Source organism: Nematolebias whitei, chromosome 9 (assembly GCF_014905685.2).
Source record: "Nematolebias whitei isolate Nwh7 chromosome 9, NemWhi1, whole genome shotgun sequence".
NCBI lineage: Eukaryota > Metazoa > Chordata > Actinopteri > Cyprinodontiformes > Rivulidae > Nematolebias > Nematolebias whitei.
Window position 1 is genome coordinate 28,444,867 of NC_056506.1, and position 13,979 is coordinate 28,458,845.

The 13,979-nt window shown below is 39.4% G+C and overlaps 2 protein-coding genes across 2 annotated transcripts in view; one reads left to right on the forward strand and one right to left on the reverse strand.

Annotated features, from left to right (window-relative positions):
• Positions 1–3,160, reverse strand: part of dipk1aa (divergent protein kinase domain 1Aa) — a 32,719-nt gene extending 29,559 nt beyond the window's left edge. Inside the window, exon 1 of the mRNA XM_037681639.1 lies at positions 2,901–3,160. Coding sequence (XP_037537567.1) covers positions 2,901–2,954 — 54 coding nt within the window. The 5' untranslated portion in view covers positions 2,955–3,160. The remainder of the gene's footprint in view (positions 1–2,900) is intronic.
• Positions 3,161–4,148: 988 nt separating this feature from the next.
• Positions 4,149–13,979, forward strand: part of mtf2 (metal response element binding transcription factor 2) — a 30,687-nt gene continuing 20,856 nt past the window's right edge. The window contains exons 1-4 of the mRNA XM_037681640.1: positions 4,149–4,345; positions 9,088–9,289; positions 10,130–10,211; positions 13,049–13,159. Coding sequence (XP_037537568.1) covers positions 4,341–4,345; positions 9,088–9,289; positions 10,130–10,211; positions 13,049–13,159 — 400 coding nt within the window. The 5' untranslated portion in view covers positions 4,149–4,340. The remainder of the gene's footprint in view (positions 4,346–9,087; positions 9,290–10,129; positions 10,212–13,048; positions 13,160–13,979) is intronic.

Sequence of the window (13,979 nt, forward strand, 5' to 3'; positions counted from 1 at the left end):
ATATATATAAAATGACAGTCTGAATGTAACAAAATCATATTTCTTTCAAATTTGACTCCGGTCCTTTTCATATGTGGTAGGATTACATATCCAATATTTTTCAAAGTAACCTCAGTTTGAACAGTTGTGGCATTTCATCCACCTTTAATGTCATTGAAGAAGGAGTATGCAGATCAATCTATGTATTGATAATATCTATACCAATTGCATTCAGTTTACAACTTGGACCAATTACAGAATGGAAGTCCAGTTACTTTTTTATCATGTCCTGGATGACTTGAGAATTTACAGCAGCTTACAATACTAACCCCAGTGTCAGATCATATCAATACTATCATAAAGTGCTTAAGACCAGAGTTTGTTTTTATCTTCAGTATGTTGTTCCCATTCCAAAAGTGAACTTCTGCTCCTGAGTAAGCAGGAAGTAGCAGGGTCAAATTGAACAAAACAAGCATGCCAGGTAATATTTTAATCAGCACAGATTGCACAACAACTTCAGAATTGATGCACACATGCTAACACAGAGGTCCCCCTCAACACTGGCTCTTGTGTTCCTGTTATGTAAACACAGTGTACTGTGTCCTGATGCATGCTCATGTGTAAACACAGTGTACTGTGCATGACATCACTTCTTCTGCACCTGCGGGTTGCTTCAGGACCATATTCACGCTGGTCTTAAGGAGGTAATGTTTAAATTTGAATGTGACTGACCACGCAAAAAAAATAATAATTGTTTCGGAGCAAAAATTCTGTATTGAGCATTAAGACCTGCAGTGTAAACATGGTCTAAGGGGCCGTTTACATGATGCATATTTTGAGTGAAACCGCACTTTTCTTTTTGCGGTTCAGTTGTTCATTTACACAACACCAGTCATCCCCCTCGATGAATCCGGAGGTTTTTCAACCCACCTCTCAGAGTGGAGGTTTTTGAGGCGAGCGCCCGCTGAGGTGTGATGTGAAAGCACATGCGCACTACGTTCTACAGGTATTTCATGCATGCGCAGTCCAACGACATATTTCTATCAACAACGATGGCGCCGGAATATAACGTACTGCTTTCTGTGCTACGACCGATAGAATATATTTGGGGTCTCGTAGTTAATCTACTCTAGAATCTAGGTGCTGCTGTGACCAACATCCGTGTTGGGAAGAGACACTGGTCGGATCCAGTCCAAAATCGCTATGTATTTATCGAGCCTTTCGAGGCAGGCGTATATTTCATGCATGACGCTGCAGTATAATATACTAAATGTGCTAAATAACAATACTAAACAGTCTTTATGTTAGTGGTGGGAAATGTAATGAAGTTATCTGAGCTAAATGAAGCTATCTGGACATTATGTAATTCAAGTTATGCGATTTAAACAATGATAAGAAAACTTGTGCATGTTATTAAATATGAAAATGAAGACATCAGGTTTAATTTTTATTCAACACCACAAACTGTATGTCATACAAACACTGATAAGAAAACACATTAACCGAACCATAAACTACATTAATGAACTGGACCCTTCCCCTCTGTTGTCATCCTGGATACTGGCCCCATGTTGTTTATCTGGTTTGTCACTCCTTTGCTAAATGTAGCTTTTTTTTCCATTAATTCATTCAACCTTTATTTAGACAGTACATCACATTGAGCCTTGGAGACTCGTTTAGACAAACAAAAAAGTAGTGAAACTGAACACAAGTAGGAAATTGTAAGCAAAAAAAAAAAAATCCTATCAAACTCTTTCTTCTTGTCTGAGAAGAAAGATCCTGATAATGAAAAAACACCCCGCACAGACAAGCACATGGTGACATAGAACATTCCACAGGGGGGGGGGGGACGACGAGAGCGGTGAGAGTATTCAAGGATGCTCCTGAGGCACTGTAAGAGTTCTGATAAGGATGGAATAATCAGTAGTTCCCTCCGGTGAGCTTAAAACACTGAATGGATTGGAAAAAAGAACTGAGGTGAATTTTAAGTGAATGGTTGCTCCAACATCTCCCTCTTCGAGGTCCTTCTGTATCACCGAGTCAGTACTCTCTATAGGAACCAGTCCCTCTGGTGGGAGGACAGCTTCTCCTCTCAGGAAAAATAAAAAGAAATACTTAGTTGGTTGTTGTATAACCGAAGTCAACACAAGCAAACATTATTGAGAACGCTGATTTACCTGCTGTAGCATTGCTCGACGGCTACTGAATACCACTGGAGTAGAAAGCCAGACATCATTCGCATCATTGCTTGTTCGCTCAGCAACCGGCAGTGTCGAGCTGTTAGATAAAGCGATCCGATTGGCGTAAAATCCGTCGACTCGTATCCGAAATCCAGCTTTAAGTTTTGTTGTAATTGGTCTTTCAGCGCAGAGGAAGTAGCTTACAGACAGCTGTCCCAGGAAACGCACATGAGCATTAGGTGAATGTACAAAATTCACAGCGCCAACTAATGGCCTGGCATGGCAGCTACAGCGGATTCGGGGGTTCTCCGGTTGCATGTAAAACAGATTTTTTCCCCTCGAATCCACATCAGAAAAAAAACTACTAAGTTTCCCCCCGCTGTGTAAATGGGGCCTAGGACTGTTTAGCAAGGGGAGAGGGGTGTGTGTGGATTTATAGGGGTGGTTACTGCCCCCCTTGGCGCACCCCTGGTGGTGCCCCTGCTCCCCCTTCTAATCTAAACGATCACATCCAGGTGTGGATCTGCATTATTTATGCTCTAATGTTAGAGTCTCTCTCAGCGGCAGGCCTGCGTTTTTACATCATTTCTCCATTCATCATCAATTTAAAAACCTCCTCTGGAGCCGCGAGCACGTTCACTGCCAGCTGTCAGTTTGAGTGACAGCCAAAGAAACACGACCGCCTTTTATAAATAAACTGCAGCCTGTTTCTCAAAGCAGTTGTATCAAAATAACTCTTACCTGAAAGAAGAATGACTTTTTCACCCAGGCTCGTGGAAGCAGACCCTTCGCCATCGCAAAAATAGATCATCTCAATACGCTGATATGTTTAAAAGCACACGGGAATCCTACATCAAGCGACACGAACAGACAGACATTGTCCGCTCTTTAAGACCGGGGTGCCCGGGACGGTCTGCTTCTTATGTTGTTTTTAAATCAACTCCATGTTGTACTTTCGCTGTTCGCCTGTTCGCAGCAGCAGCAGCAGATTTTCAAGAAAAGGAACGTACGTACCTCCTCGAGCTGGAATAACATATGCTCAGTGCGCAGGCGCAGCTCGATGTCTATCAGTCTCCCCCCACCCCACACCCCTCCTCTTTTCAGGTGGTTCGAAGTTGTATAAATTACGTTTTAAAATGTAGTGGATTCATACAAGAGTTCGGGCGTCAGTGCTGTTATGATTTCATGAGTAAGACATATCCAGGCAAGTTCACAGGCACGAGTTGATTTCCACTAAATCTTTCAAAATATAAGTCCCGCTGTTATTGTTACAGGGACTTTAAACCAAACTTCCGGTCTTGGTGTCGTATCGCGCTGCGTTTCCCGGTGATATGTTTCACCTCCTGCACTTTTGGTGTAAAAACACTCATGTGCGTCATGAGGTAACGATCGTCACTTGTATGTATTTGACAAATGTGCGAATTTATTTTCTTATTAAACACGGAGAAAACAATCTTTTTTGCGACCGGATGTGTGTGGAAAAAAATGGAGAAAAATAATCCAAATATTTTATATATATATTTTTTTAATCTTTTTTTTAAATATTCTTTATAATTTTTTTTTAAAACGCCGTTGCTTAAAACAACACAGTTCAAACGTTTACTGTACATATCATTCGAAAAACGGAACCAAACTTGTTGGGAAACAGATTTCGGCACAACACCGGTCATATATAAAGTGACCTGTCAACGTGTAGCTGCTAGTTTTTCAAAGACTGTTCTGGGGAAAATTTAGAACTCTGTGTGAGGTTTCACCTTTAAAATTAGTACTGATCTGCGTTTATTTCTCATAAGAGCCAGGTTAGGTTCTAAGACAACAAAAAAATAAAAGTATTCGACCGATGTGAAAAAGAACAAGTCTTATCCCACTTTTAAGAGGCGGATATTCTGCGTTTAGAAAACGCCCAGCCTCCAATTCAAACGTTTGAAGCTGATGAAAGCAGCCGCAGCAGAGGTTCCCATAATGCACTCCCCCGGTCATCAGCGGGAAACCAAAATGGCGTACGTGCTGCGAGGAAAAGGAGCCGTTTGGTATTTTTCCTAAGGAAGGCGCGAGCCCTGTAGTGTTTCAGGAAACGCATTTCAATCCCATTCAACTAGGAGCGGAGCAGGGAAAGCAGCGTTGCTCCTACAATCCAGCTATTTTGTCCCAACCGTCATTTGTAAAGGCGGAGGTGACCCAATGAGGTATTGTTGTCATGTTTTCCTCCGGTTGAGGAGGAGGGGGGTGTAGGTCGGACGGTCAGCGACCTGCCGGGGGTTCGCCGCTCCGCGTACGGGCTCTTATTTCTGTTTACGTCGCCATTTTTTATGTAAATGTTCGTTTAGTGAAAATTAACCTACACAATAACCGTTATTCTCCGGTGGTGGAGTCGTGTTCAGTCATTGTCCAAACAAAGAAGCCCAGAGCAGGATAGTGACATTTCTAATACAATTTACTGTTGCTGCAGGAAACTAGAAAAAAAAAGTTAAATTCAAACAAACCTAACGGTCAAACCATTTGTAGTTATGACGGTGTTAAAAAGATAATTCAGCGGTTTTTTTGCATTCAGTTTTATTGTGTACATCTGTTAGCATCTGTAAGCTAATAGAAATGCTTAGCATGCTTTCTTTAACGATCAATTAGCACTAATTATGTGTAGTCACCTGTTGTGTGTTGCTACTGAAGCGGAAATGGTTTCGCCCATTGTTCTGTAATCTGCTCTGCAACCACAATGCACCCCAGTATTCATAATCCCATTACTTACACAGTACTTTGTTTCAGGGTTTTATTATGCACTTGTATCTGTATTTAACACTATTTGTTTGAACTGAGTTAAAAAAGTTACATTTGCTTTGTTTTTACTTGCACTGTTGATTTTTGCTTAAGGCAAAGGGAAGATTATGTATTTGCAAGTGTCTTAATTGGTGTGTACCTGTTAGCAAAATATTTCATGAACCACTGGACATATTTTAATACACTTGTTAGTAAGGACTAGATGCACATCTACAACTGTTTACCTTTGAGATTCAACCCAAATCAAGATGGCTGCCACAGCTAATCAACCTAAGCCAACACAAAATTCAGTCAGACTTAGACATTAAGCTAAAGTTTGACATGGTACGACATGGTACCTAACAATCATCCTCATACACAACACAATGTCTACACATCTGGCAAATTACATGAGATTGAGCACAGCACAATGTACAAGTTTGACTGTGGCGCAGTAGTAGGATAGTTGTCTTGAGACAAGAAAGTCACAGGTTTGACTCCCCACCATGCCCACATGTTGCGGTGTCCTTGAGCAAGACACTTAATCTGTAACTGCTCCCTGGCACTTAAATTGCTGCCTTCTGCTCTGCTTGTGTGTGTCACGTGTGTGATGGGTTCAATGCAGAGGACAACTTTAGTTGTGTGTGTGTGTGCAATGCATGCAATGGTGATGTCGTCAGTTCACTTTACTTTCACAAGGTTTGACCAAAGTGGCTTTAACTTGAGTCATTTATCATCATATGATTTAGTTCAAATGAAATGTAATGGAAGATGGGCAATGGGCATTCCTTCAAAATGTGCTTGTAAGTCAGTAAGTAAAGTTCATTTACGTTTTTAGTTGGGGGTTCGATTCCACCAGCAGTCACATGTTGAAGTGTCTCTGGGCAAGACACTGAACCCCTCATTGCCTCCGATATGTGTCCCATCAGTGTATGAATGTGATCTAAAAGCACTGATTAGTCTACAGATTCAGATTAACTTTGTAGATATACAGTATGAATAAATTGTGTGTGTAAAAATACAGGTAAAACAAATAGTAAAAGAACATTCAACAAAATCCATTCATTCAACCTTTATTTGGACGGGTAAATCCCATTGAGCCTCGAGGACTCATTTACAAGAGAGACCTGATTTCAACAAAGAATGATGACAACAATGGACAACAGCGACAACAATAGACAGTTATAAAAAGACATAGATTATTATTAGTTTTTTACAAATAAGATGGCAAAAATAGTAACAAAAACAGCTAGATTATAAGGCGAATGTAGAAAACTAAAAACAGGAACATGTCTGCATTGGTCCTTGCCAGGAGTCCAACAGGTTCTTAAAGCCACTTATTAGAGAGGTCAAGGTCGAGAGCTTCAGGTCTTTTGGTAAGATTTTCCAGGAAACAGGAGCGGAGTAGGAGAAGGCCCATTTGCCAAGTTCAGTCCTCATTGAGGGAACACTGCAGGTAATAATGTCCTGAGAGCACATGCTGTAGCTGCACTCATGCAGAGACATGTAGGAGGAGTTGTATGAAGGCAGCAGACCAAGAAGTGATTTAAAGATGAAAATGTACCAGTGAGAGAGTCTGCGTGAAGTTAATGATGTCCAGTTAACCAGTGAATACAGGGTGCAGGGGTGGGTACGATAATCACGGCCAGTTATGAATCTTAGTGCATCATGATAGACAGCATCCAACATCTGTAGGGTGCTTGTAGGAGCGTTCATGTAAATAATGTCACTGTAATCAATGGAGGGAAGGAAAGTCACAGATACAAGGCGTTTTCTAGCATTCAGGGTTAGACAGGATTTGTTTCTGAAAAAGAAACCCAGTTTAACTTTCAGTTTCTTTACCAAGTTTTCCACATGGAGCTTAAAAGTGAGATGCGAGTCGACCAAGATACCCAAATATTTATAGGAATCAACAAACTCTTCAAATCCCGGTCCGGGGGCTTTTCTGGGTGGAGTTTGCATGCTCTTTCCGTGCGTGTGTGGGTTTCCTCCGGGTACTCCGGTTTCCTCCCACAGAGCAAAAACATGCATGTTAGGCTGAGTGGTAACTCTAAATTGTTCCTAGGTGTGAGTGAGAGAGTGAATGATTGGTTGTTTGTCTCTATGTGACCCTGTGATGGACTGGAGACCTGTCCAGGGTGTACCTTGCACAGTGATTGCCGGACATGGGCACTGGCGACCCCCGTGACCCAAAATGGAAGAAGCGGGTTAAAGATAATGGATGGATGGAACAAACTCAATGGGGACACCATTTGAGGATAAAATCAGAGAAAGAACTGCTGGGACCGACTTCCTGTTTGAAAAAAGCATCCCTTTGGTTATGTTGGCATTTAGGACAAGTTTGAGGCGGAACGAATCAGACTGGATGATGTCAAATGCAGATTGCAAAAGCTGGAAAGCCTTAGCAACTGTTTTAGCTCGACAACAAACAACTGTGTCATCAGCATAGAAATGTAAGGATGCATCAGGGATGTTTTTACCAACATTACCTATGTAGATTGTAAAGAGGGTGGGTCCTAAGACTGAGCCTTGTGGTACATCATTGTTGACTGTTAAATAACTGGAGGAAGTACCATTATGTTGAACACATTGCCTCCAGTCTGAGAGATGGTTAGAGAACCAACTAATGGTGTGATCTGAGAAACCGATTTCTGAGAGTTTATGACACAAGATGTTATGATCCACAGTGTCAAAAGTTTTAGACGGGTCTAAGAAAAGTGCAGCACAATAATCCTTAGCATCCAGTGCTTCAACAACATCATTAAGAACCTTCGGCAAAGCAGTCGTACTGTGTTGTTTCCTGAAACCAGATTGACGTGGAGGTAAGATGTTAAATGAGTCCAGGTAATTTTTGATTTGAGAGTTTATCAGTTTTTCTAGAACCTTGGCTAAAATGCAGAGTTTAGAGATTGGTCGATAGTTGTTCAGTGAGGTGGGGTCACCTCCCTTCAGCAAAGGAAGAACAAAGGCTGTTTTCCAAGCATCTGGGATGGAGTTTTTGCTTATGGAGAGATTGAAGATGTGGGTCACAAGGACTGTGATAATATGAGCAGCCAGCCTTAGGAAATAAGATGGAAGTTCATCTGATCCTGCAGATTTTTTAGGATCAAGACCTGTTAACAGTTTATTTACCTCATTTATCCAACATGTAGCTAAAAGCCTGTTTAATTTAATTCAATAGCACCAAGTCTCAACAGAAGTCGTCTCAGGGCACTGGACAGAAACATTCATATTTAAAAATAATAATTTAGTATTATTTATCTGAAGAGCAGACTGCTTTGAATTTAACTCCATCGCAGAACTCTCATCTTGAGCAAGCATGAAGGCGACAGTGGAAACAGGAAAAACTCCCTCATGAGGAAGAAACCTTTAGCAGAACCAGGCTCTGGACAAGCGTTCATCTGCTTCAACTGGCTGGGTTTGGTAGGAACAGATACACAATGGCAGGTCAAGAATCACATGTTAAGATAGAAATAGTATCAAATGAAAACAAATCAATTTTAACAATTCATTTAAGAAAATTAGGTCAATTTTTCCTCCAGTAGTCTAAGCCTATAGCAGCATAACAAGCCAACCCTAACTATAGGATCTATCAAAAAGGAAAGTCTTGAGCCCAGTCTTAAAACTGGACAATGTGTCAGTCTCATGGACAGAAACTGGAAGTTGGTTCCACAAGAGAGGAGCCTGATAACTGAAAGATCTTCCTCCCATTCTGCTTTTGGAAACTCTAGGGACCACGAGATAACCTGCAGTCTGAGAGTGAAGTGCTCTGTTAGGAAAATATAGAACAATAAGATCTCAAATAGAAGATGGATCTAGGTTGTTAAGAGCTTTGTAGGTTAGAGATAAGATTTTGAATTCAATTCTGGACTTGACAGGGATCCAACGGAGAGAAGCTAAAAATATTATACGTTTATAAAAGAAAGTCTAGATCTATTGATGCATTAAAAAAGTAGGTAGACTGTATAGATGGGGCAGTCCTTGGTCTTTTAGTTTCACTGTTTTCAGTCATAAAGAAAAAGTTTCTTGTGCATATATTTTCAGTTGTAGAAACAGAAAAATAAACCCCTGTAACACCTGCATACACCAAATTATGTGAATATAACCTGGTATTGTAAATTTGGTTTCTTTATTCTGTAACTGAATGTCGTTTTGTTTCTTGCTAATTTTTCAGAGACTCCGGGGTTGTGGATCACCCATCTCTCCATCACAGAGCTCACCCTGAGCAGCAGCAGCAAGCTGTGTCCTTGTCCCCCAGCAGACACTCTGCAAGGGAGGAGTATGAAGAAGATGACATGGCGACCAGGTTTACAGAAGGACAGGACGTGTTGGCTAGGTGGTCTGATGGCCTGTTCTACCTAGGAACAATCACAAAGGTTGGTGCCAGCAAATTTGTTGCGTGCAACAGCTTCTTCTTCATTTGAATGATCTTAGTCTTCAACCTTCTTACATTATCTGGATATGTTTGATTTCATAATGGGTGTGTGCACGCTTACATGTTTGTGAAAATGGTCTATAAATTGGCCTTTTGGACAAAACATTTAATAAAATAACATCTAACATCAGTGTTTGTCAATCCATCTCTGGATGGATTAGAGTCTTCCACATGTCTTTTGGCACACTAGTCAAATTTAATCTGAGTTTTCTTCAATAATGGATTTCTTGTTGCCACTCTGCCATAAAACTCAGACGGGTGAACAGTAATGGTTGTTGTTGGCATGGTCTCTCCCATCTCACCTGCTGAAGCTTGTAACTCCTTCAGAGTGTGTCATCTGTCTTGGAGGGAGGCTTCTCCTACTTTTCTCCACGTTTAACAGTCACAGTTTGTGGGGACGGCCAGTTCTTGGTAGATTTACACGTCTCCCATATTCCTCTTATTTCTTGATGATTGATATAACAGAACTCCTGGGAATGTTTTGGGCTTTTAAAACCCTTTTTTTTTAATCTTGCACTTTTCAGTAATCAGTTGAATTAAAACAGTCACTTTAAAGGGTGGGAATTTATGCTGTCACTTATGTTTTTATTTCTTTGTAGGAATTTGACTTAATTTTAACAAAGGTTTTTGAACTAGCTTTGTCAGAAAGGCCAGTTTTTCTTGACCATGTTGGATTTATGACAGCAATAAACGTGTAAGACATCCAAGGAGTTGGAACAATTTTTATAGACTCTATGTTTATCTTTGAGAAATAATGCTTCGTGTTTGTTTTGTTATTCAGATAGATTATGAAAGGCAACGGTGCTTTGTTGTTTTTGAAGATCGATCAAAGTCGTGGGTTCTTTGGAAGGATATTCAGACTGGTAAGTTCTAATGTTTTTGGCATATTAATGTAGAAGAACATATGCATGAGATATATTCATAAATTAAACGGATTCTTTCATTTTTCTGGACTGTATATAATGTGCATTGAATTTAATAAAATGTGGACGGAAACGTTAATTATCTTTGACTCACCAACGACAGTGGGTCATTTATTAACAGAATCAAAGTTTAACACATCACACATTTACATTAATTTGGCAAAATATGAAAAATAACAACATGGCTTAATTTAGCAAGCTGTACAATTTTGATTAACCATACGGCGATGGTTGAAAACTTTACACAGACATTTCTAAAATATCTGGAATGATTTCTAGCAGATAGGAGAGTTTAAAGATGGAAAGATGAAGTTTAGAGGGAGAAAAAGATGGGTGAGGGAGTTTGTTTGTGTCGGCACCAGAACGGCACTCTCCGGGTTTTTCTCAGCTTCTTCCCCGTTACACTTAGGTGGTATAAATCTCTTTTACCTGGAGATGTCTCCCTGGTACGAAGTTCCATTTAACGCACCCTTTCAGCGTCTCCGTAGGAACAGCTGTGAATCGTCCGAAGTAGTGACGGTACTTGTTCGACACAAGTTCACCTCACGAGTGGACTTCACATGAGTGGAGTCCGTCAGAGTTCCACTCAGAGGTGGAAGATGTCATAATCCCATAAGACTCGGAAGAGCTCTGTGGTCATGTCAGGATTTTCCTGTTTCCCAGCACTGGAGTTGCAACGACTGAAGCCGGAGCCTGAAGCGACTGGTGAAGCCGGAGCCTGAAGCGAACTAGGAAGTACTGACATTTAAAGGGCTCTTATTCCGGTTCATTTGGGAGTTTCTGATTGGTCGATGGACCAAAACAGAGGTGTGTTTTTGTGACGCAAGAGGTCACTAGGAGTTAGAAAAACAGCAAGAATGTTATGGAACAGATTGAAAATGTTTTTCAGACAGACGAGAGGAATATTTAGACGAGTTGGCGGAAAACAGGTGCCAGCTTCTCTATTTACGTCTGAGAGGATTTAAAAACAAGACAGTTCGTTCCAACAACTTGTTTGCGTTTGACTCCAACCTTGGACCAACTTACACTGCTCATTCAAAGACAGAAAATCAGAAAATGCATAATTACTCTGTAACAGACCTTAACATGATTTATACTTTGCATGAGGATTAAAATCATTATTACTGTTTCACAGTTAATTAAAAATGATTAGTTCACTGCAACATCTAAAATGGTTTGAACTAAAAACACTTTGATTATCAAACATTTGTAAAATAGTAATGATAATAGAAAAGAGAGTGTTCTTTCACTTGATTAAAGAAAGTCTCAGGATGGGTCAACCTGTATTTCTGGATTCAAATCAATGAAATGACAGTTCTGTCCCATAAGGTCCTAAGGTCAGGGTTTGACCCCAGGCCTAGTTCACTACATTAATGATTTAGTTGTGTGTAACCACTATTCTTTGCCGTTGTAGATAATTAGCGATATTTACAACAATAACAATGCGGTGCAGGGCATACAGTTTAAGTATTGTACTGTTAAATTGTAATTTTATAAAAATTCTTGTTTGTTTTACACAAACCTGAGATGATTTGTTAGTGGCAGTTAACGGTTCACTGTATCTGTGTCTACATGTGGAGATTAGCAAGATTAAAAAAAAAAACAACAACAGGGGTTGTGTTCACTTCTTCATCCATGAGTGACTTTAAAATGTGACTAGAATGTCTGTTGATTAAATGTTGGCATGACTTTTTAATTATATAAAAATGTTACTGAAATGTGAAAAAAGTAGTTTGATTTGCTCCTATTATTATTATTGTGAATGTCTTTGGGCATTATACATTGTCTTGGTGTATTCTTAGTAAATTCATAATATTTAGCTACCCAATTTGGGGGTTGGCTGTGGTAGTTGGAGGGTCAGTGCTGCAGCCTCATAATCCTGAGGCTGCTTGTTCGCACCCAGCTTGTGTCAGGAAGGACATTGGGCAGTGGGCACAAAACAAATTCACAATATTTCATGTGAGTTTGTTTGTTGTGGCGACCCCTGCAGAAGAGCACAACCAAAGAAGAAAAAAAAATTGGTAAATTGTCTATTAAGTGAGGTCCGCTGGAAGGTTTCCAGATGACTTGATTGAACCTTTTTTGTATTTTTCTACCTGGATGATTGAGCTTACGAACCTTTATTTATTTATGTATTTATTTTGTTGGAACGTTTTGTTTTTCATCCAAATGACTTCATCAGTCCGAGGAGCCGCAACAAACTCAGTCTTATAAATAGCACCTTCACAAAGAAACCATCCAGAGGACTTGGCTTAACTTTGTTGGATTTTTCTACCTGGATGTTGTTTTTGTTGTGACTGTATTTCCCATCTCACGCCACTAGATGGTGAGAACAACCACATTAAAAATATCAAAATACAATACAATTCAATTCAGTTTATATAGCACCAAGTCACAACAGAAGTCAAAATACAGAGAAAGAACACAATTATCTTACCTTAAGATTCTCCCAAATCTTTTTCTGTTTGATGCCGTTTACCATTTCCTTCCATTTATTAATCTAGGACGCAATAAAAGGTTAATGGTGACACAAGATGAAGCAAAAACGAAACAAACCTTTTGTTACAAAACTTGTTGGACGTTTTGTGGAACTTACAGAATGTAATTTACTAGAACGTATCTTTTGTTGCACAAGTTAATTTAACATTTATTGTAAAGTTTTTAGTGCTGCTTTAAATTGGAGTCTCTAAAGATGTTCTCGTTGTTGGGGGGGTGCTTATTTTTTCCACTGACTTTTTTGCAGGTTAGTTGTTTCTGACCGCGTCTGCTTGTTTCAGGTGATGAAGATGATCAGGATGATGATGACGATGACATTGTGTGCTCCATATGCCAGGATGAAACTTCAGAAGAACCCAATGAGATTGTCATTTGTGACAAATGTGGACAAGGTGCCAGTTTTTGTCTCAAACACATTTTTATTATTATTATTGTTTAATTATTATTTATTTTAAAATGGTTTCACCTAAGAATAAACATAATGTAGCAGGTAATGTATATCTGTAAATGGTAATGGACTGTACTTATATAGCGCCTTTCTATCTTATTTCAAGATACTCAAATCTCTTTACAATCTGTGCCTCATTTACCCATTCATACAGCACTCTACTAGATCTCTACAAAGCTAATTGAACTAAATCATTCTAATGAGACTAATCAGTGCTTTAGAACACATTAATACACTGATGGGACACACATCAGAGGCTATTAGGGGGTTCAGTGTCTTGCCCAGGTACACTTCAGCATGTGACTGCTGGTGGATTCAAACCCCAAACTCTCACATTGGAGAACGACTGCTCTAACCACTCAGCCACAGCTGCCCCATTTGTAAAACGATATATCAGATATTTTAAACAGGGTTTCTGTAAAAAGATTTATGAACATTTAAATATTCATTTAAATAGTTTATCTACTGTAGATAGCTTTTTGAACAAACTTATTTTGGAGCTCGGCAAAACACAGCTAAGACCAAAATGGAATTTTCTTTTAGAACAACTCCAATATCTACAATTTCATAGCAAAAGCTGTTCTATAACAAATGCACCATTTGTTTTGCATTACAGTAGTCCCTCGATTATTGTGGGGGTTATTTTCCACACACCTCCGTAATAAATGAGAAACCGTGATATATATATATATATATATATATATATATATATATATATATATTATATTATATTATATTATATTATATTATATTATATTATATTA